This window comes from Osmerus eperlanus, chromosome 16, assembly GCF_963692335.1.
Source record: "Osmerus eperlanus chromosome 16, fOsmEpe2.1, whole genome shotgun sequence".
Classification (NCBI taxonomy): Eukaryota; Metazoa; Chordata; class Actinopteri; order Osmeriformes; family Osmeridae; genus Osmerus; species Osmerus eperlanus.
Genome location: NC_085033.1, coordinates 2812840 through 2836467, shown reverse-complemented (window position 1 = coordinate 2836467; position 23628 = coordinate 2812840). Strand labels below are relative to the sequence as shown.

The 23628-nt window shown below is 39.8% G+C and overlaps 2 protein-coding genes across 11 annotated transcripts in view; both read left to right on the top strand.

The window, feature by feature from the left end:
- st18 (ST18 C2H2C-type zinc finger transcription factor) overlaps positions 1-14490 on the top strand; it is a 40032-nt gene extending 25542 nt beyond the window's left edge. For 4 of the 8 annotated variants that reach the window (XM_062481855.1, XM_062481850.1, XM_062481857.1 and 1 more), the window contains 17 exons: positions 997-1710; positions 2529-2663; positions 3488-3578; positions 3665-3757; positions 4357-4568; positions 4993-5216; positions 7013-7246; positions 7729-7838; positions 8506-8568; positions 8876-8953; positions 9144-9206; positions 9482-9562; positions 11162-11383; positions 11546-11634; positions 11801-11904; positions 11993-12139; positions 12276-14490. In XM_062481855.1, coding sequence (XP_062337839.1) covers positions 997-1710; positions 2529-2663; positions 3488-3578; positions 3665-3757; positions 4357-4568; positions 4993-5216; positions 7013-7246; positions 7729-7838; positions 8506-8568; positions 8876-8953; positions 9144-9206; positions 9482-9562; positions 11162-11383; positions 11546-11634; positions 11801-11904; positions 11993-12139; positions 12276-12416 — 2801 coding nt within the window. In that variant the 3' untranslated portion in view covers positions 12417-14490. The remainder of the gene's footprint in view (positions 1-996; positions 1711-2528; positions 2664-3487; positions 3579-3664; positions 3758-4356; positions 4569-4992; positions 5217-7012; positions 7247-7728; positions 7839-8505; positions 8569-8875; positions 8954-9143; positions 9207-9481; positions 9563-11161; positions 11384-11545; positions 11635-11800; positions 11905-11992; positions 12140-12275) is intronic. The other 4 variants (XM_062481854.1, XM_062481853.1, XM_062481852.1 and 1 more) reach the window with 4 other exon arrangements.
- Positions 14491-15889: 1399 nt separating this feature from the next.
- On the top strand, positions 15890-23568 carry pcmtd1 (protein-L-isoaspartate (D-aspartate) O-methyltransferase domain containing 1). 3 transcript variants are annotated; one of them, XM_062480649.1, is made up of 6 exons: positions 15890-16156; positions 18597-19056; positions 19183-19285; positions 19593-19764; positions 20266-20389; positions 20756-23568. In XM_062480649.1, exons 2-6 carry the CDS (start codon positions 18750-18752, stop codon positions 21130-21132), a joined length of 1083 nt encoding a protein of 360 aa, XP_062336633.1. In that variant the 5' UTR covers positions 15890-16156; positions 18597-18749; the 3' UTR covers positions 21133-23568. The 3 variants fall into 3 exon arrangements, with proteins under 3 accessions (XP_062336633.1, XP_062336632.1, XP_062336635.1); XM_062480648.1 differs by having other exon boundaries at positions 15890-16173; XM_062480651.1 differs by lacking the exon at positions 19183-19285 and having other exon boundaries at positions 15904-16173; positions 18597-18707; positions 19696-19764.
- Positions 23569-23628: the final 60 nt, after the last annotated feature.

The following is a 23628-nucleotide window of genomic DNA, read 5'->3' as shown; positions in this document are numbered from 1 at the left end:
CCCTACTTATGATTATATTGGAGTAAAAACCCCTTTTGGCCCTTAAGAACTTAAGCCACAAAATAAGTTTCAATGGTTTTGGTGGATCAAGAGAGATTTTATTGGATCAATCCAGATGATAGGCCATTGTTAATCATTGACCGTGACTGAATATAATCAGGGGGTGTTACTAAATAAAATGTATTTTGAAATGCATTTTTGGGGGGCTACTGACTTTCTTTAACTGTTCCACTTAAAATGATCAGACTTATAGATATAAATTAAAAATCTAGTCACACAATTCTGGTGCAAATATAATTGAAGTGTATATCCATAAAGGAAAACTATTTCTTCATTAAATGATTAGTTTGTTGTATTCTCCACTTTCCTGGTTCTTCCTGTGTGCACAGATATGGGTCCTTGAATTAGTTTTTGTATGAGTGGAGGAATTTTAATATCAAAATATTGTAAAGCCCTGCTTGGCTTACACTTGGTAACTACTTAGAACCCATGTTCAGTGTGACAAGCAGTGCAAATCCTGTCATAATCTGGTCCTTCTAAATCCGTATCAAGTTGTTGTGTTCTGATTTGAGATGTCGAAGAAGAAGAAGACAATTTTGTTCTTCATATCTAGGTTTCATGTTCAACTAGCCAAAATAAGTATCAAATCAGTTATCTAAGATGTACTTGAGGGAATTGCTTAGAAATCATGCAACGTACGTGACACGTACTATTATCATTTTTGAAACCCTACATCTTTTTACAATCCTCTTAAAGGCCATTTCAACTAGCAAACATGTTTTTCCAAGATGTTGTAACATGTAAAAGTGTCACCAAAATTGAAACCTTGAAAGGCTTTACAAACGATTATAAGAAAGCTCAATAGAGGACATGCAATATTGTTTTTCTATCTCTGTGTAACTGCATGATCACTAAAGTGTATGGCATTGAAACATGTTGCTCAGCCTTAACAACAGAACAAGACCATACATTGTCTTTTTTCCTCTTGATTCGTAGACGGAGATGTCGAGACACTTAAAGGAGCGTCCAACAGAAATGGTTGCCTCCATCCAAAGGAGTCCCAGGATTCCTTTGGATGGTCTGAAGTTGAGGCAGACGACTCCCCTGGATGTGAGGCTGCATCCTCTGAAGCTCTGCTGGATGAAGACACCAGGGAGCAAAGGAACGAGGAGGAAGACCAGGACAGAATGAGTCTGAGCTGCAGTTTGTCACCACACAAGAGCCCGTACGGAGACAGCAGAGAGGACGAATGGGAGCCTCTGTCTCGCACAGCCAGGCTGGGCGCTTCAAACAGCAGCCCGTCCAATCACACCCAAGACCTCTCGGTTAAGATGGGCCAACACATGCAGGAAGACCCTGACTTAGAACCGAGAAACTCCATGGGTCAAGCAGGCCCTTTCCAGGTAGAGGCACTGAGGTACCGGCAAGCCCCAAGTGAGGAGGACAGTGAGGGGGAGCCAGAGGTGGAGAGACCCCCCCGGCTGGAGGCCTGGAGTGTGGGCCTCCAGGAGAGAGCTCTGGAGATGGACAGGGGGAGGATGAACCTGAGCCTCCTGGAGCAGGCCATGGTCCTGCAGTCAGAGCAGAGGCAGGTGCTCCACCACGCCTACAGGGAGATGGACAGATTCCTGCTGGAGCAGATGACCAATGAGAGGAGGCACCAGAGGCTGCTAGATGTAGATGCAAGAGTGGGTTACCATGGAGGCAAAGGTACAGTTGATCATTGCTAATATCACATTGATTTAAATATGTGTATCACTATTAATTGCTATATCCTATAGTATTTGTTACCTCTCATTGTGAACCCATGATTTGATGACCCTTGACATAGAGTAGAGCTCTTCAAGTTCAATTTAGCAATAAATAAAGCTAAGCACTTATCTTAAGTACGGGTGCTAGGCATGACATCTTTATTTTCCATTCAGATATGTATTTTGTAATTTCAATGATGAGGCATTTCCAAGCATAAAAAAGAATAAAGAACTACATTTGGGGAAAATCAGGAGTAGGGAATCCTCTTAAGTACTAAAACATTTTGGCAACAAGTGAAGTAATAAATTACCAGACTAAAAAAGAACTTACATTTCTGATGGAATTGCTACTACTTAGAATATTGGATTTTGATAGGAATCAACTGGATATTTAACCATGACCATAAGTCTTAAATCCTCTCAAAGTACCTCTCATGTTTTCCTCTGATTCTTCAAATGACTGCAGCTAAATGTATAATCCTGATGTAATCTTTCGATGGTCAGCATGGGCATTAAGAAGTGGATGCCCTGTGTTGAACTGCAGCCTTAACTAAAATGAAAGATTAATAGAAGCATTTTGCAAAACATTTCTGGCTTTTCATGATACTGCAATCCGTCTGCTTCACCTGAAAGTCTGCCACCTTCCAATGGAAACATTTCCACTTAACCATTCTGAAATAATATTTTTTGTATTTTCAAATGTTTTAGTTGCATATACCTTTATCAATATCTTAATATTCCCTAGTTGCATTAAATACAATCTTCTTGTGTCTCCAGACTCCCCACGAACAGATAAGAAGGATATCAGGTGCCCAACCCCTGGTTGTGATGGAACTGGTCATGTGACTGGTCTGTATCCTCATCATAGGAGTCTGTCTGGATGTCCCCACAAAGTCAGAGTTCCCCCAGAGAGTGAGTCTACACTGACACACACACAACAGCACACCAACAAAGTATTATTTAAATTGTATAAAAATAAAATAACATAACATTCTATTTGCCATTTTGGCATGTGTGCAGCTCCATACAGTATTATTATATTATATTATACTTGTCACCTATGAACCCTCATTTTTTCTCCCTCTAATGTTAGTTGTAATTACTGAATATTGAAAATGTTTTTTTAAATTGGTGATGTTTGAATTGTTTAATGTAACATAACAAACATTCAACATTAAACAGTTATGTTACAAAAGGAACAGAAAAAGTAATTAACTTTTTTTCAGTATGAAAGCATGTGCTCTTAGTCTGGAGGCTGTATTTGAAAATCAAAGGAGTTTCGAACACTGTATTGAAAAATAGACAACTCTCGCAAATGAATTGGAAAATATGGACAGAAAACATAACTTCCTTTGGATACAGAGTAAAACTCGTAACAATGTGGCATTTGAGGGAATGAATCAACTGTTTTGTGTAACATTTTCCTTTCAGTTAAGCTTTTTTCTTTGAGACCCACAAATACATAGTAGCACATCACTCACACAATGGAAAAGTATGCTTTTCTCTGTGTTAACACAACAGTAGCTCCAGGGCTATCAGAACGTGACAACTATAATGATCAATAAATACATAGTTTATTTTAGCTGCATGTTGCATTTGAAAGTGATACACAAACTAGATGCACTTAGCAGCTTTCTAACTAATCAGTGTAAATAAATGATTATTTAATCAGTCTTATCATTCTTTGGTCTATCAACCCGATAATGGAACTACCTTTTATTTGGTCCTGTCCGCAGTCCTGGCTATGCACGAGAACGTTCTCAAGTGTCCTACCCCTGGGTGCACAGGAAGAGGCCATGTCAACAGTAACCGCAGCACCCACCGGAGGTACAGCCACTGGGGCAGGCCATTAGAACCTGCACTGTATACAGACAGAGTCCCAACATTGGACTAATGTGTTTGACTTCCTCCAGTCTTTCAGGCTGTCCCATCGCTGCTGCAGTTAAGGTGCCCAAACCTCAGGAAGAGAGCCCCAGATGTAGACCAGGGCCTGACCGATCGCCCAGGTATGATGCTGATATTTATTTCAATTTGATGACATTGTGGATCCGACGCTAGCTTTGTAACAGCAGGTCCAGAACACATACTGCATGTTGCAGTTCTGTATGTGGGTTCATTACGTGTTTTTTGTGTGTGAGGGAACCACGTCCAAAAACCTTTTAAAGAATAAATTGGTGAAAAGTGCACAAATATAGAGACTAATACCAAAAAACTGACAAACACTATTCCCAAGATTCACAAACATGGTTTCACATTTGTCACACTTTAGCAATGCTCCAGGGTCCAACGGGATCCTTTCTATTAAGGAAATAAAGCAGCCCAGGCCTTTGTTCCTTCCAGATAAATCACAGGCAGAATGCCCACCCAAACTAAATTAATTAGTTTGGCAACATGTCTGGAAACCCACCATACAGATTAGATCCATGAGGAAACATGAGTTATGAAGAGACAGAAATATTATCCAAACTACAATATTCAGTATTGAATTTGCTTCTTCTCAACAACCTGACAGTTATATTTTACTAAACGTACAGTAATGATTCCCCAAACCTAACCCTGTCCTAACAAACCTTCTTCTTCTCGTTTTCAATCCCTCTGCATCCAGACCTCTAGGGCTGGTGAAGAAGTTTGAGATGAATCAGTTTAGCTACAAGTTCCCCCATCCTGTGGCTGCCTTGCAAGCCAACCTCAGCAAGGACATGGACAAATACAGCAAGATCCGCTTTGACTACGCCAGCTTTGATGCACAGGTCTTCGGCAAACAACCCCTGATGGCACCCAACCAGGACCAAGAAATCGCTTCACACTTCCCTGACTGTGAGTTTCGCACGTTTTATTAGATTCAAAGGGATAAATCTGGTGTTCCAATAGCAGCATGTTATGGAACATAAAAGTGATTCTTCCCCGACACATCTCTTTCCTGCAACAAATGTTCTGTGCTATGGAACACAGTGTAAATGTATATATTCAGCATTCGAAGTAGCTAGAGTTGTCGACAGATCCACTGCACTCTGATCGAGTTAGAGAGAATTTGACATGTATTCACACATATAAACATGTATTCATTGGGAAGATTATTTTATCCAAAGCATTGTACAAATAGCGCACATAGCCAATGCAACAGCAGGTATAACGGACTACAAGTGCACCGTTTTAACAGTACTGCAGTGGTTTTCATTCATTAAGAAGCCAAAACGACTTCCCTCACTCAACTTTTCTCAATGATAACCCATCAACGTAGATGTTGTGTGGTGTTCCTCAGCTCCGCTGCAGTACCCTGGCTTCCTGGGCTCTCCTGGGACAGGCCTGCCCACGCCTGGAGCTCATAGCCCACCCAGTCATTACAAAACAGGAAGTGAGGTGCTCCAAGCCTCGGCCGCCACCGCCGCCATCCTTAACCTCTCCACCCGTTACCGGAACAACATGGAGGCTGTCACCGGCCGGCCCCGGGCATCCTCCACAAAGGTAATCTAATTAGACCACTTGGAAAGGTATTTATGTGGTCAGTTTAAAGCAACTCTGATTTGTGTATAAAAAGAAAGAAAAACATCAAAAGACGGGTTTTGGCAAAGGGAGCTGTGTCTCCAGAGGGAGAGAGGTTTTCCCAATAAAGCTTTAATATACACAAAAGGACATTTGTGTAATCGCATCAAAAGAAGAAAATATAATCAACCTTCTTTCTCAATTAGAATTTTAAGATTTTTGGTGAAACATGCTTTAATGTATTTAGTTTGACTATGTGAAAGTGTGTCTTGTCTGCTACAGATGTCATGTTTTGCAATATACAGTATTTCTCAGTATAAGCTGTGTTTATCAGATGGTCTATAAAAGTAAAGTAAGAGTGGATTAAATAAATAATCTTCAGGACCTATTTATTAGGTGAAATCTTTCTCATTCACACAAAAAGAAAAATCCCTGACCAAATACGTTTAGACTGGTTTAAACCTCAAACTCTTTTGTGTTGCTGGGAAACCTGGATGGGACACAATGATTTTTCAAAATTCATATTATTCGGTGGCCTTTCAGTGAATGTGCGCTGACAGATTGTCAGCTGAAATTAGTCACAAAATAATGCCCCTGAAAGTAATTCATGGCAGAATATTGATCATATCCTGGGAGATAGGAACAGTACTGTACATAGATGATTCAAGTTTCCACACCTACACAGCACAGCGCCCTGTTTTGCCAGCATGGGGAGCTGAGAACATGGCCCTGTACCAGGTACCGATCCACTGGATGAATAAAACAGTGTTAGCAAGTTAATCATCTGTTCTTCTCTGCAGTTGACTAGTCCTGCATGGTGGGAGTCTGGTGGTTCTGCATGTGCCCACTCAAGATGTATGTTTAGATATGAATAACAGACACTTTTCTCAAGTACCTAGACAGGCGATGATAGGGGGATAAAAATGTAGGGGGAAAAAGAAAGAAAAAGGAGCATGTAAACTGTGTATGTAAAGTGAGTATGGTCAAAACAAGCTTTGCAAATAGTGAAATAGCGAATTGAATCTGTCTTAAACCTAAATGTATTTACTCTAATGTTATTTTAACATCACCACATGCACAGATAATTAAAGTGGACAGTCACATGAAACCTTTAATCAATTTGAAATGCTCTCCTTTGTTACAAAAATAATGGAATATAGTATGATTTAATGAGACATATGCGTTGAATAATTGGTTTCATTTTTAGACAGGATTTTGGCATTTAATGAGGTAAAACTTTTAATGCTCTAAAACCATGACCATAAGCACAGTAGCATTTTTGCATGGGGCGAGTAACACATCTGTCAGTGAGAAACTTATGCTACATTAAGCTTTTTAATTTTTGTTTTAATGGTGATGACCTAAAACCAGCAACCCCCAGCTGCCATTATGGTTGTGTGTCCTAGAAAACAGATGACACAGCTGTCACTGAAAAACTATACACCAGCGATTATTATGTTCAACAGAATTAACGCTGGCTTAATGCTGTACTTTGCCAAGAGTAAGATAATAACAATGTATTTTATAAGTCTGTAACGTATATTTGCAAGGCATTTTAAGTTGTATTTCAGATTTACAATTGTCATTTTCAGAATAGGACATGTATATATAACTCACATCAGGATCAAAGCAGGCATATCATGACAGGGTTCAGTAATAGTTCCCACTCTAAATGTTCCTGGGCATGAAGTATGTTTTTGCCATCTGTCAGCCAACTCTTTTGTCCCAGTGAAACTCTGACATTTGTTTGGCGTGACTTTGGCCTCTTCCACCTGCAGGATGTGCCCATCGAGGTGGATGAAAACGGCACTCTGGACCTGAGCATGAAGAAGAGCAGGGGCAGCGTGACACCCAAGGTGCCTTTAGGAGATGCCCTGTCTCCTCCTGACTCCTTTTTGTCCCGGGGCGGAAGTGTGCACATCAACCCTGCCCTCTACCAGGTTCTCTGTGAGAGAGAGGCCTGGGACACCCCACTGAACTTCAGCAAAGCACAAGGCATGCAGGATAGAGAGGTACTGGAAAACCACCGCTTGGTCACCTGTTGGTTTTATCTGTTACCAGTTAATGTGCAACACATTAAATATGTGAATCTCTCATCTCATGGAATGGTTTTCTTTTTTCCTTGAGACATTTTGCAGACAGTGTTCAAAAGGCATCTGAGATTAAAGACATCTTCACAGCTGGCATTCCTTGTTTAAGCTGATCTGACAAAAATATTGTTTTTGTGGGAAGTAAATGTAAATGTAAGACATCTTGACTATCCATCATAAATACTGTGTCGAATAGTTGTGACTTTAAATGGATGGATGGTTTACTTTAAGCATCCCTAAGCATAATCACCCATTCTGACACTAAACCCTGGAGCCTGTGTTTTAAGAGCATAACTGGGAAATTTCCATTGATAATTCACTTTTAGGTCATCATTGCACTTTTAGGTCAAGACTCTGACAGGATATGAGGGGGTTAAGGAGCTGTGCTTTGTGTCTCTAACCAGGAGGATTTTGACGAGGCGTCTCTGGATGACCAACACTACCCCGGAGACGCAAGCATTTCAAGCCCCAAAAACAAGCTGCTACTAAGAGATGCCAAGAAGGAACTTATGAGGTAAATTGTCATGTCACCTTTTCTTCTTAAAGGGGAGGAATATACATCTTGAGGCATCTTTGTTCAGTCATCTGTCAGTGATGTGAATTTCCCTTTAAAAAGGTCAGTGGACAGATGGTCAGTATTAATAACAAAAGTGTAATTCCAGACCAGACCTTTGCTTAAATAGGGCAGTATATTTTAAGTAAATGAGTTTAAGCTCTCTGGAATTCGCTAAACTAGCCTATCCCTTTATTGGATATCCCATTGCCCATGATATATTACATATCGTTGTGACTGGTATGTCTACAGGTACATGTGGAGAGGAAATGTATCTTATTAAAAGTGAGTTTTTCACGTGTACACACTGTACGTCCTCATGATGAGCTTACAACTCCTGACTTTGTAGTTAGACTGCATGTTCTACCAGTTAGGCTCTTGTAAATGGCTTTATGAAACCTTAGGACACCGTAGTTTACTCAGCACACCTCTATGTGGAGCAGATATGCGACACACGGTAAAAACCATCAGTGATATTGCTGAGTCGAATGTTGGGCATCCAAATCTTTCTACTAAATTTCCCTGCTGTACTAACTTTTTACCAACACTGCTGTGTCATGTCAGAAGGTTTGGTGATGCTATTGGGGACCTTGTACAGTGTGTCCTAAGGGCTTCTGTTGTTTTGCAGTTGTCCAACCCCAGGCTGTGATGGCAGCGGCCATGTGACGGGAAATTATGCATCCCATCGAAGGTAATTACACAAATATTAGCACCAGCAAGCAGGAATGTCCTGTTTGACGACTCCTGTTCCTGTTGTTTTATGTTGTTGAGTACCATGTTGCTAAAGGCTGTGAGGAGGGTCTGCCTTGGTCATTTTTGAAAGGGAAATACGTGGACAATTGTAGCAACTACTTTAATTGGTTGAAATGTCAGACAGATAAACTTGCACAAGAGGGTGATGTGTGAATGTGTAGGGGTATAGAAAATGCTCTGTATCAGTCACTGTCAGGTAAAAATAAATAAAAAATAGATCCTCAAACTGACCATTTCCTCTGCAGTGTGTCTGGATGTCCGCTGGCTGACAAGACGTTAAAATCACTAATGGCAGCCAACTCTCAGGAACTAAAGTACGTGTTGTGAGTGATTATCTTAACTTGTGACTACAACATGGCTGTGCCCATTACACTTTATAAATACTGTGTCTACTGGCCCAGTGGGTTACAAGTAAAGGGTTTGTGTTACACTTCATGCATGTGAACATCCCGCTGTTGTTACTGAGCTAGCACATAAAGATTCAACTTCCTTCTGGATCTCTTCCCCATGCAGGTGCCCAACACCTGGTTGTGACGGATCAGGACACGTGACTGGGAATTATGCCTCACACAGAAGGTAGCTTTCTTATAGAGAATGAATGGAGTGTTCAAATCTAATGGTCTTCTTATTTTTTATTTAATTGATATGATTGTACAGATAAAGTAATGTGTGCTGGGTTTCTCTTGTTATGAAAAAATAATACACAAAATTGTACTAACAGTAAATGACTTACGACATTAGATCTGAGAATGCTGTTAGGAGATACAGGAGTACAGTGTCTGCTAAATTTGAATTTTAGCCCTACATAGTGTTCATTATTGTTAAACCGTATCGTCTCTAATCATTTTTAGTTTGTCAGGATGTCCACGTGCCAGAAAGGGAGGCTTGAAGCTTACACCAAACAAAGATGAAAAAGACGACCAAGAAATGAAGTAAGAGACGGTTATTGTGTGCACTTTTCTCACCATCTTTTGACTAAAACACAATTGCAGTTTTGGTCTGTACTAAAGCTAAATTAATTGAATAATCTTATCACGCGGCACAGAGGGCATTATACCTGAAAGCCATTAAGTTATACAAAGGAAATTATTTCAGCTCATAACATTAGTAAATTATACCTAAAGGATTAACTGCATGTGTATATTACATTTAAGAGTCGTTGTTATTTAGTCAACTGACTTTGTCAAATATCTGGGATATTATATACCGTAATTTGTTTGTACAAATTCATACTTTTGTATGATAGCCCTCCTTGCAATTATTCAATTTTCCGATCAAGAAAGAAGTTGGATAAACGGCTTTAATTTTATTTTATTTATTTTTAATTTTTGAGTCCAAGCATTGCACTCACGGAAAGCTTCATTATTCTGGACACAATGGTCTTAGAAAAAGTGTTATTGAAAAAAAAATAATGTAATTGATTGCTGCTGAAATCCAAAGTCAGATGTATTTGCCCCTGTTTTTTTCTACATCTGGACACAGATGATCTATCTCTTTTTAATTACTAATGCAAGGCCAAGAGCTTAGGAATTAGACCTAGCATTACATCTCATACACACTAAAAGAGAGCGAGAGAGTGTGTGAGAGAGACAGAGAAAGAGAGAAAGAGTATCTGTAATTTTACTAGATTACTGTAAATTGTAGGCCATACGGTCATGGTTCCATTGTACCAGTATCTTGTCTACTTGTGCTGGTGGACAGGAAGTAATGGGGACCTGTGTTGTTCTGTCCTCTAAGTGCTGTTGCACTAGCCAGGAACAAAGTGCTAAAAACAAGGTTTCCACAGTAGCACTCTAGAGTACATTCTCCATTTTGTATCATCTCAGGTTGCCTGTCACCTTTACCGGTAAGGGAAGAGGTCAGTCACCCCAAAATTACATTCTTTCACATGAGGGGATACATGACAATTATGTGTAATTCATGTCACTCCATTACTGACCTGTAGAAAACAGACCTGAAAATGCAATTACCCCAACTCTTAATTATATTCAACAAGACTTGTGCTTATGTTTTGAGTACAAACATCAATAACCTCACATTGTATTCATTCATCAAAACAATATTTAAAATGAACTTTTTAGTGGATTAGCAACTTTGTTGATACGATTATTTGAACAGGTTGTTGTGTTGTTTTGTTTTCCGTTTTTTTAATCAGCATTTGGCTGGATTAATCAACATAATGGTTTATCAAATCTTCCGGTCTAGTTAGTGAGGGATGTTCATAAACTGTGAGAATCCTTCATTTTAAGCATGTTGGTTTGATTTGTGGTTTTAGGGGTTAAATCATAGCTTTCAGACTTTCATATGTTACAGCACTTCAGCTCAACCAAAAAACTGTACATATTGCGTTTTAGCTTCCTAAATCAGATTCCCTTCAATAAATATTGCCTATCGTGTGGACTAGCATAAATCATAAATCCATATTTATGAGTACTGCACATTATCAAGGGATTTAACACAACAGGAGTCCACCAGGACTACAAAGTACAGAGTACATTGCTGTAGTCTGACACCTGTTTTGTCTCTGTCAGGTGTCCAGTAATTGGGTGCGATGGGCAGGGCCATACATCTGGCAAATATACATCCCATCGCAGTGCTGGGAGCTGTCCTCTTGCTGCCAAGAGACAGAAGGAGTCCTCCATCAATGGACTGGCTTTTCCCTGGAAGGCGTGTAAGCAGGAGCTGCCACACTGTCCCTTGCCAGGGTGCAATGGCCTCGGACACGCAAACAATGTGTTTGTCACCCATAGAAGGTAAGCCACCTTGTTCATTTTCTGTTAAATCATGTTTGATGCCATTATCAACAGTGTCAATGTTCCTTTCTACAGTGCGTCTGGCCTAAAAGATAAGTTGAGCCATCCACGCCCTCTAACCTTATATCTCTTTTTTCTACTTTCTATTACTTTTTGAATTAGTTTGTCTGGATGCCCACTAAATGCTCAGAGCATAAAGAAAAAGCTGTCAGGAGAGGAGATGATGACAATTAAGCTAAAAGCCAGCAGTGGTGAGACTTGATGTTGTGTGATGGTGCATACATTTCTATACATTGATTATATACCATATTTAATTGACTTTTAATATCAGCAATTGTTCTGAGGGGACAATTTGGTTTGTGGAGTACAATGACACCATTGAAATATTATTGAAGAAAAAAAAATTTTTGGGATCAGGAGTCGAAAACAAAGATGACATGCAACACTTGGATCATGAAATCAAAGAGCTGAATGAGTCCAACCTGAAGATAGAAGCTGACATGATGCAGCTACAGACACAGGTAAGCATCAACACCAAGGAACTGGCTCCAACGTCTAACATTGAGTTTAGACACATCCATTTTGACAGGTTTCTCTCATCTCCGAAAGCAGATCTCGTCTATGGAATGCAACCTGAAGACAATTGAGGAGGAAAACAAGATGATCGAACAGCACAACGACAGCCTCCTGAAAGAGTTAGCTCGTCTCAGCCAAGCACTCATCAACAGCCTCACAGACATCCAGCTTCCTCAGATGGTACAGTACAGTAGGACAGGGCTTCTCACATCCATTCTGTTTTCATCTGATCCACCATGTTGCAACAATAAGCATGATATTCCTATTCATTGTCATTATTCTTTGTTTACTAACAACTGAACATTTTGTGTTGCAGGGGCCCATCAGTGAACATAATTTCGAAGCCTATGTGAACACATTAACCGATATGTACAATAACTCGGAGCATGACTACTCTCCTGAGTGCAAGGAGCTCCTGGATAATATCAAACAGGCTATTAAGGGCATCCATGTTTGAGCTGTATTAAAGGCATCCATGTTTGAGCTGTAAAGCTACCAAAAGGTTTCTTTGACTTGGGATAATGGCACCTGTTATCTCAATTTTCTGGAGTGCTGGCTTGGTTGCATGTATAAGACAAGGCTTGGAAATGTGTTCGACATTTCTCCGTAAATACATTGCACTGAGAAATTTACCAGCAGAGATTTGTAACGCTTTTAACGTTTCTGCATTCATGTTTATTCTGGTGAGATTTTACCCCCCTTGCACTTAATTATTTTATATGGTTTGCTTGATTTGAAGCTGTGTTTAGTTGATTTGTGTCACTCTTATATTATTGCTATTTATTATCTTTGTTTATCAATGTATTTATTTCAACAAATGTTTTATTTATTCCTATGATTGTAAATGCTAAATATTGGGAAATCCATTGACTTTCTGCACATTGTAAATTACATTAAAGCACATTCCAATATCAATCATAGCTCTCTTTCACCACCTAGTGGTGGAGAATTGAAACAGCTCCCTCAAAACAATTAGAAAATCCCTTGAAGGTATAAAGCTACCAAAATAATACAGCATCAATATTTTGTAATTGTTGCTTTGGCTTTCTATTTGTTATTGAAAACTGAATGTATGGGAAGCTAAAATGAACGCTAAAGATCAAAAATGCAATGCAAATGTACTGTACATCTCATGTGTACGGCTGAGGACAACTTCGGAGTCTCATTCAGCCCTTGTCAAAATGCAACAATGATTATTTCATTCAATGAACCGGATGTCATATTCAACATTGCATCACTTGTTACTAGAATAGAGCCAACTGACTGCACCAGGGAAACTGAAGTCCTTTGTGAAGATCTTTCTTTTTCTTCAACTATATAGATATTAAACTGCCTTCTGTGCACACACTGTGCATATATGTGCCTAAATGTAAATTAATACATAAAATATACAGTACTATGTTTTGTGGTAGGACAGTATTATGTGGATGGTGTCTACTTTATTATACAGTTCAATTATTTTCAAATGAGATAATGTTCCTAATGACTGTTTAAATGCCATTTCAGATATCTAAGCATTGTCTCTGTAGCTGTAATCTCAAAGTCAGGTCTTGAAGTATCACAGTTGAGATTGAACATTTTGTGCTTTTTTATATTTACTTTTTTGTCACTTATCGACTTAGCAGGAAGGCATAAAGTAGAAACAACACAAACTATCATGTGGGCTGATAATGTGCATCTTCTGTTTCTGTAAAGACACACATTCGGTTATTTGGAGCCATATTTGATTCTAATTTCAACGCTTGTTGAAATTTGGATAAAATATAATCATGGACAACTGTCATTACCATAAGTTATATCACTTTCACTTATTGCAAAAAAAGAGACTAACATGATATTGGTGATTCTTGTTTATTTTATTCACCTTTCTAACCAGATTGTGAATCAGTTGCACTTTTATGTTTGTGAGTTATCTATTGCCCTGGGGAACCAGAAAAAAAAGAAAAACCTTTCTTGTTTTTGAGCCATTGCAATTGATGTCACAGTACACTGTTATTTACTGATTTGCATGGATTTATAGTCTTGAATAAATTGAGTTGGACTTGATCTATTAATTTCCTAAAGAGAAAAAGGTGCATATCTGCAAAAAAAAAGGAGAAACTCAAAATTGAGGACATGTTGAGATAAACAATGACTTTATGTCTTTATCACAACTCTCAACATATTTTAGATAATTTCTAACATTAACACTCAAAACAAAATCAAATCTTTTGCTAACAATTTTGTTGATTCATAATTTGTGATATTTAATTCCTATACCACACATTGTTTGCTCAGGAAGTTTTGTGAAGAATATTTATTTTTCCCTGTTAGTATTGATGTTTTGTAATGTGAACTGGATTTTTTGTGGAATGATATTAGTATGATGAATCGCTATTGTACTTTTTTTCCTTTTTCATTAAAACGTAATGCTTTTTCAGTTCAAGTAGTTTGTAAATTGAAAGTTCCTATTACTTTTACTATTTCATAATAAGCAGATATGCGCTGTGTTGTACAGTTTATGTATGGTAGAAATAAACTTTTTAAATGGTTGTGTGATTCTTAAATAAAGCAGTATGAATATGTCTGCCACCAAAAATGTATACACCCCAAATGTCTTAACCCTAACCCTTACATCTAAAGAAAAATCTATTTTCATATATCCTATTATATTTCTATAGGTTTTCCACATATAGAAAACAGACAGCCACTTCTGTATGTTAGCTCTGCTGTCACTCACATGGAAGCCATTTTCCCACTAAACCACTAAACCCATAACTGTAACATAACATAACTGTTTGTCTCAGAAGGGCCCGTGTGCAAAAAACAGACAGCTCAAGTGTGACACCTGGTGGTTGATCTAATGAAGACAAGGCATGTTGAGAAAAATACTTTAAAACAGACTTCACACTTTGAGCAGTACCATTCATGCTTCTCCTAAAGTATGTTGTCATAATTGATCGAACAGTCAAAAAGTTAGAAAAAGGTGAACAAATGTTTTAGGAACTTTGGATATAAGGAAAACCTATGGTACAAACATGTATGTACATTTACAAACATATATGTTACACAAAACAACCTGACAAATTATACTCTTCTTACACCTTCCAAACCCATTTTTGATGGCTGTGAAATTCAAATAATCTTGTCAACTCTTAAGGCTGCACATACAATTCGGCTTGCTTCATCAATGTTGACATGGGCCCTGCCAAGTGGTTATACATTTATAGCTTTCAAGGAAAGGTAACTCAAACTTCCTTAAATAAAATGTGGACACGTGTCCCCTTCCACCTTTCCTAAAGAGGTTAGCAGACATTAAATAGGAACTTGGCAAAGGCTACTGACATTTCATCTTAAAACAGCTTAACACATTTCCAGGAGTTTGAGGCACTATAACATTAGATTGTCTGTAAAGAACACCACCAGCAATGGGAATACAGTAACTTGAGCTATCTTTGCTCTTAAGGTAAGAAGGCCTGGGAACTAAAAGCACTGATGGCATATGTTGTGTCAGGCCAGGTCAAGACTTGCCCTTAGCTCTCCAGGGGCTATAATGATCTGACAAGTGTGTGATGTTTATTTTTGTATTTAGATTACATCGATTTTGATGCAATTTAAGTCAAAAGAATATGATAATAACTTTGTTTATAAGGGAAATATAGGAGATGTGTACATTTGGCCATTCAAGTTGGAATGATAATGCTGAAGCTATCCTCCTATGGCTGTTAGGCAGACACCAGCTCACTTAAATTAGTGTAAGCTAATTTAGGTAACATAGGTAACATATGGTGTACTGTAGCCTGTAGCCTATTCGACAACTAACTGAGAACCAGTCAAGACCGAGAAGAGGGATGCCGATCTCATGTGGATGAACCCTGACGTTAGCGTCAGTTTTACAAAAAGAATGCGAACATTTCCACATATTTAACATTTGCATTGTATTTAATAAGTAAAATGGAACCGTGCACACCAGAATAGCAGAAGATATAAAAACAGTTCTCTCTCTAATTTGCACATCACCACGTGACACATGTTTACATCCTCAGCTGTTCCTTCGGTGTGAAGAAACTGTAAGTGTTCATTAGCTAGCTGGATAGCAACCTCAAAAAAACAGAAAGCAGCACAACAACAAACGTCGTGAAAGGCTAGCTAACGGTGTCTTGCTAACTTAGTCTACTGGCTGGCAAACAGTTTTCATACAAAGACGAAGTGCATCCTGTATGTTATTCAGAAATGTAAGTACATACAGCTACAGTTATACCGTGTTTCAAAATTGAGATAATTAGCACGAGGTTGCAATCATCTAGACTGGCAGTTCATAGCTTTGATTAATCTTGGTTATCTAATAGGCGCTAGCTGGCTAACTTACTTGACAAGCTAGCTAGTCAACTGGCACAGCAGCACCATTGTCTAGTGACTGTCTAGGACGCAAAGACTTTGTTAACGAGGCCTATGTTAAATGCATTCAAAGTTGACAGACATAAAAATTATGATTATGGTCATTTTGATAAACATTTGTCGGATTACTTCAATTTTACAGTAAACTGTCTTCCTGTATGGATTGGCTGTGTTGGTTGTACAGGCTATCTACAATAGCTTGTCTACCTGTCAAACCCATTACTAAATTGGAATCTGGCAATAATAATCTATTATTAATTGGCATAGCCTATATGATTGTTATAGGTTGTGAGCTATTTCTAACATGAATCATTAGGATAGCTTCATCATGTTTCAGCCAACGAGACAACACATTTAACCAGGCTAGTTCTATAAATGTGCTCTTTGTTCTGTATACTGCACTAGCTTTCCTTTATACCAGGCTTGATAACGTTAGCCAACTAGCCTACAGTAGCTATCTAACGACGTTAACTTTGTCAGTGCCAGTTAAATAATTGAATGCATCTAAACTAGCTATGTAATCTTAAGTATGACGCATGTCTGTCCAACTGGACCAATATACAACCAGTCAACCATGTCCTGTGTTGTTTATGTTTTGTTTTTCCATCATCACACGCAGTGCAGATGAAGTTGGGCAGGCTTGTAAGATGATTGGCTCAAGAGCACCTGACTTGATTGGTTCGGAATGCTGTCAGTAACAGCCGGTCGCTGTTTATTTAAGGAGTGAGTTATTTTTCCATAACGGAAGCTAGCTAGTTTTAGTTAGCTTCCGTTACCTAGCAACCTAGCATAATACTCGTAGCAATGCTACTACCTGCTAGTGTTACTTGTTAGCCTCCTAATTGCAAATTTTGAAGCCATACTATAGCGTTTGTCATATAGTTTTTGTCTATCGGAAAATAGTCGGTTGGAATGTTCAGAATCACATATGTGTGACGCTACTGCTTAACGGGTTAATCCCCCACTCCCCTCCCCCCCACAAATAGTTTTTTACAATTAAGCCCAAATTGTATATTAAATAGTTGCCGGCCGTTATGATTTATAACCGACTGGCTACAGTGTAGCCTAATCTTAAACGTCTAAGTCTTAAACACAACGCGTATAGCCTGTTGTGTAAAATCAATACACTGTGTTGTTTTGGGGGTTGCCCAACAATGTCTGAAGAGTCCAAATAAATCATCACTTCAATTACCCAACAGTTTCCATTGAGCATGAGGCGTACTAAGTCTTGGCGCTCTTGTAGTAGATAGGGTTACAGTGTCAGTGATTTATGTGTTGACTGCAGATCTGTTACATGTTTTGTCACCCTGCAGGTTCAGCAGGTTGTCCCTGTCACCAAGTCGGATGTCTGCCAGTCTCACTGCCTCTTTTTTTGGCTGGCATGTGCTCCCCTTCCCATTCAACATGCAATCCCAGAGGGTCATGTGAGGGCACACTACTTGAAATCGAACTGTACCCCTATAAATAAGTTAGCAAAAATCTTGTCTTTGCTTGAGTGAACAAACAGGCATAAACATATTTCTTTTTGTTTCCAACTAGCCAATTTGAATATAAATGAGACTGAAAGAAGATCCCTTTTTCATCTTCTTAAGATTACCATACATAGGACTGCAGTGCAGTAAGGGTTAGGGTTTGGATTGTAAAATACCTTATCTGACCCATATTGCTGCCTTGGGTATCACGGCTGCAGAAAATTCAAAAGACTAACATATCCATTTTCAGGAAGACTTGGACAAAATGCCACTGTACTACTAGTGGTGAGAAATGAATCAATGATTATTTTGCCTGTGTGTCGAACCAACGGGAAATTACCTCCTAGCCAGACCCGCTGTCACAATGTCACCTTTGGATTTCATTATTATTAGCTGACTCAGATGTCAGGTGCTTAGAAGGCAGAGAGAATTGAAGACTTGCTTCCTTCTGCTGCTTCTGTCATAGAGACATCTGAGATTAGGTCTTCACAGGACGTGCTCATTCATGCTCCCCCGAAATAATGTGTGAAATTATTTGTGACCATCATAGATCCCCAGTTTGGACTTATATTTAATTTGCTCTGAGCTCTGTAGCAAAGGGTTATTAAATGAGAATCTGCAGCATTTGCAGAAATGGCTAAGCAGATGCACATCACTGTACTATCCAGACAGTCTGTGCCAGTTAGTTCTTTGTGGAGGCATTTGCCACATAGCTGTGAAACTCTCGCCTTCCCTGTACCCCACGATCCCTCTACCCTCTCACACGGCCGTCTCCCTCTTGTCTCCAGATCTTTGACTCCACCATGATCTGAGCTGACCTCAGGGGAGCTCAGCTTCTGGATCCTTCTGCTAGCCTCTGATCTCCATGCCACAGTGACGAGCCAGCGCTCTGCCTGAGGAACAGTCCCCCTCCTTGTTCTCCGTTCTTTCCTCTCGTCACCATGGGAGGTGCCGTGAGCGCCGGGGAGGATAACGACGACCTCATCGACAACCTGAAGGAGGCCCAGTACATCCGCACAGACCGAGTGGAGCAAGCCTTCCGGGCCATAGACCGCGGTGACTACTACCTGGAGGGCTACCGGGACAGTGCCTACAAGGACCTGGCCTGGAAACATGGCAACATCCATCTGTCCGCACCCTGCATATACTCTGAGGTGATGGAGGCTCTGAAGCTCCAGCAGGGGCTGTCCTTCCTCAACTTGGGCAGTGGAACAGGCTACCTGAGCACAATGGTGGGCCTCATCATAGGTAATGACCTGCCCTGGCTTCTGTCTTGCTATTTGAAGAGTGAGTGGTTGGGTGGGTGGGTGGGTGTAGAGGGGAAGGCATATAAAATGTCAGAAGCGTATATTATTGAGTGCATTGTTTTTGCAGGGCCGTTTGGCGTGAACCATGGGGTTGAACTCCACAAGGATGTGGTGGAATATGCCAAGGAGAAACTAGAGGACTTCATAAAGAGTAGTGACAGCTTTGATAAGTGAGTTGATGATTAATAAAATAAAAAAACTTTCTAATGTTAGCCTTCAGCTTACAGGGATGTAATGATGCATGCACTGAGACTGCAGTTAATGTGCTGCAGTTCAGTATTAATTTTCCTGTCAATTTCGAATGTTCCACATTCCCCGAAGACTTTTGTCTTGCAAAGGGAATACATTTGAATCTGTATATTTGCTGTTTTGATTTCACTTTCCTCTCAGAATGGGGACAGCCACATTTTTCATGGTTGTCAGACGGGGTTTGCAAATACTCATTTTTGCAAACTCATCTCTGAATTCTTGTGACAGGTTTGAGTTCTGTGAACCCGTCTTTGTGGTGGGGAACTGTTTAGAGATCTCATCGGACAGTCACCAGTACGATCGCATCTACTGCGGGGCCGGGGTACAGAAGGATCATGAGAACTACATGAAGATCCTGCTCAAAGTGGGTGGCATTCTTGTAATGCCGATTGAGGATCAGGTGAGATGTACTGAGTGTCCGAAGGATGTAGAAGGCATCGACAGTGTTTGTTATTCATGACGCTGGCCCACAGGAGAGGCAGGCAGGCAGGCCCTGCTGGAAGATAATCCTGACTAGGATGACTAGTTTTACAGTCTTTCCATGCATGACACTTTTGGAAAAAATATAGGCAAATTCTTTTTTTACTTTGATTACTTAGAAAATCTGGTTCTTGGTCGTTCAACCTGCCTACACAAGCTGTTTTTCACTAAAAGTCTCCCTGACTTGAGTTGGTTTGCCACATAGAGGGGACGGGTTTTGACAAGGGGAATTGGGGCCATGGTCTTAGATAGCTTAAGCAGCCACAGTTCACAAGCTTTTTATGTGGATAACTCAAAAGCATTATGACCCAGTTCAGCTTTCTTTCGCTGAAGATTTTTCAAAGCTCTCATCAACCATCACATTATGTTTGGCTGTTGTTGGTGGATTGGTGTTCTGGTTGATTCATGTCTCTTGTTGCAGCTGACCCAGATAACCAGGACTGGCCAATGCTCCTGGGACAGCAAGAACATCTTGGCTGTGTCTTTTGCCCCTCTGGTCCAACAGAACAGAGCTGATGTTGACAAGCCTGATTCTGTGGAACTGCGTGAGTCGTGTCATTTTTCTGAACCAAAGCCTACATTTTTTTTTTTTTGAGCTTTGCTCTTTTCATGTGTTTTTGTCTGTTTTCGATGTTTTTAAGTCAGTGTTCAGAGTCCATTCTTAAATAGACCTCTGGCTTGACATGAAAGACCTGCCTTGGGGGTGGTGAATATCATTTAATTATTTACATAAAAGTCATGGTTTTTAACATCTGTTGTTTGGACTGTTCATATCTCACCAACACACACAGGCTTTGAATTCCTGCCTAAAAATGGCTTCTCGGTGACTGTGGAGGACTCACAGATCTTTTGTGTCGTAAAACTTGATGAAGACTTTTGGTGAGCCAGCTGTCGTTTCGTTTTCTCTACAGCTCCTGTGATTGTCAGGAGCCTCCAGGACCTGTCTCGCATCTACATCCGTCGCACCCTGCGTCACCTGACCAGTGAGGAGAGCTTCGCCAAGGGCCTGGTGCAAAGAGTACCGCAGAAACGTAAGCGGCGGCGTTGCCGGCGGCGACGCATCAACACCTACGTGTTTGTGGGCAACCAGCTGATCCCCCAGCCCGCTGAGAGCGAGGAGGACGAGAGGATCGAAGAGGAGCACCGGGAGGAGGAGGAGGAGGAGGAGAAAGACACCGAGGTCTTGAAGCCAGAGGAGCCCCAAGTCAACGTGCTGAGAGACAAGATCAATGCTTTACCACTTCCTGAGTCCCTCAAGGCCTATGTGTTATACTACAGAGAGAAATGACTGCTGAAGCTCAATGTGCTGTTCATTCCAGACGAATGCAAAGCCTGCTGAGTTGATTTTCCTCTTATTTCTTTTTCAGTACAAATGTAGCATTCTTTTCATTTAATCTTTGATGGTAACCTCGTAATGGAGAGAGACTCGATGGGTAATCTTGGATAATATTCGGATGATGCTTTAACAAGATCGTTTTTGGTAGTTGTATTTCTTCTACAATTGTTTTTGGATTTGTTTATATGCTGTCAGAGCCTGCTGAATGGAAATCCTGCCAGAAAATGTGTTTAAGAAGTCTGACTTTTATGACATTACGTTCATATTTCTGAAAAATTTGTCACAAAAACATTGTAAAAACAAACAATACATTTCTAACTATATTTGTTAAAAAGATTCTATTGAAAATATCAAAACTTCTACTGCACCTTTTTCTAAAAGCTTTAAACATGTACTATATTTTGTACGTTACCTTAGGATTTTATAAGGTTGAACGGAGTCTAAACACAGATTGAGCTCCTGCTTTGAGTCAATAGACAACATAGATTTTTGCCCCCCTCATCAATCATAAATGGGGCAATTCTGTAATTTGTTCTTTTCTCTTACTGTGAAGCTGGGGACAACAGTGGCCCATGTCAGCGAGAAACAAAATTGGTTTGTAATTTCTCCTGCAGGGTATATTCAAATGAATCTGAAGTTCCTCTGATGGCTAAATCCTTATGCATGTCGTCCCACTTTACATATAAGTAACTGGCATTAGGCTTTAGATGAATAGGCATTGTAATGTGCTTATTCATTTTATGGCCTTGAATGCTTATCCACAAGACCCTTTTCTGGGGTGGAGCTGACACTCATCAGAGTGTATAATCATACAAGAGGGTAGGCTAATGAGGAATACGATTAATGACTCTTTTCAGTGTTTCAAAAAGGCTGTCTCATACATTTCCAAGCAAAGCCTTAAGAGCTGGATCTTACAACAAACATGCCACATACAAACAGCTAGATCCACTGTGGTCACAGAGAGGGTGGTCCTAGTAACCCGTTGACCTAGTATACAATTCTCCAGTGCACATGTCCATTCCTGGTCCACTTCACACTGTTGATCATTGGAAGTGATGTCCCGCTTGATCAGATAGAAATTGTTCTCTTTTTTTTTTTTATTCTATAAAAAAGTCAGAAGATAAAAATGCATTAAATCACAAATTGTACTGCTATTTCATTTGCGGCAGTGGTTCATCACAACTAAGATTTTGGAAGTCTGGACTGTTAGTGCCCAGACAAAGCACCTTGTTTTCTGGGCCCTCTATTATAAAAAGAGATTCCAGCGCCGATCTGATAATGTGCACCCATGGTGCACTAGAGCGGAGGCAGACACAAAATAATGAAATATTGGTGGCGTTTTGGGAATAAAAGTATTTTCTTGCGGAACACCCCTTAGAAAGATGGCTTGTAAAGTGCCAACGCACAGCGTCACATTAGGATGGTGCAGAGCGGGGTTTTATGGCACAGTGAGTGGGACATGTTGAAAGCTTGTAGAATGATGGTTTGTCCCTACATTCCTTTAACGTGTGGCTGGAGAAGCATGCCGTTGATGTCACGTTTGTGTTGGTGTCTCTCGGACCTTCTTAGCATCTTGATTTTAGAGAACACGTTCATATTTCAAAAGCTGAGATGAATGTTGTTGATCTTAGTGTTCTTGTGTAAGTGTGGCATACAGTCGGTGGTTCCAACAACAACCTGTCTGCAGCGTGTGCTGTGTCCGTGAAATCATTTGATTGTGGTAAATACTTTGTTTTGTACCTATACACTGGGAGGTCTGCCTGTCCATCCACACTCCACTGCTGTTCTCACACTTGTGCTTCTAGGACATCTGTTTAGTTTTGGTGATGTGTACAACATCTTGGGATATAAAGGGGATTGTTTGCATTCTTTATTCCAACAAAGTAGCAGTTTTGTGGGGAGGTGATATTTCATCATGGTCTGTGTAATGTTAACATTTCTAAGGAAGTCATTATTAACATGATTAATGGGGATACCTTGTCTCAGTAATCTTATTTTTGGCTCCAAATGTTAAGAGAATAAATGCCTGAAATTCCATGAAATTTATGAATTATTGCATCTGGTCAAATTGTAAATCAAGGTGGACATAATGCTGGGGACTTGGAAACAGGAATCCCAGAGTCAACCCATGCACCAAAGTTAATAACACAGTCAGAAAACGATGCAGTTTATTACAGTAACACTTGATAGCATTGATTGGAAAAATGGTCCCCATAGCAAAAACGATTCCCTTACCAATTTTATGGTTCAATTCATTTGTACAGCCAAAATGATTGTTCACTAATTCTTTATCAGGCCAACGTTAATATCTTATGGAGTGTTGTTCATTTGAAAGTGTTCCTCTGTACATGGTAGGCACATGAAATAAAGGTCATAGTCTACACACTTCTCCTGTCTTTTAAATTATTTATGCCTTCAGCTGTGAAGAATATTAATTTTCATTCTCAC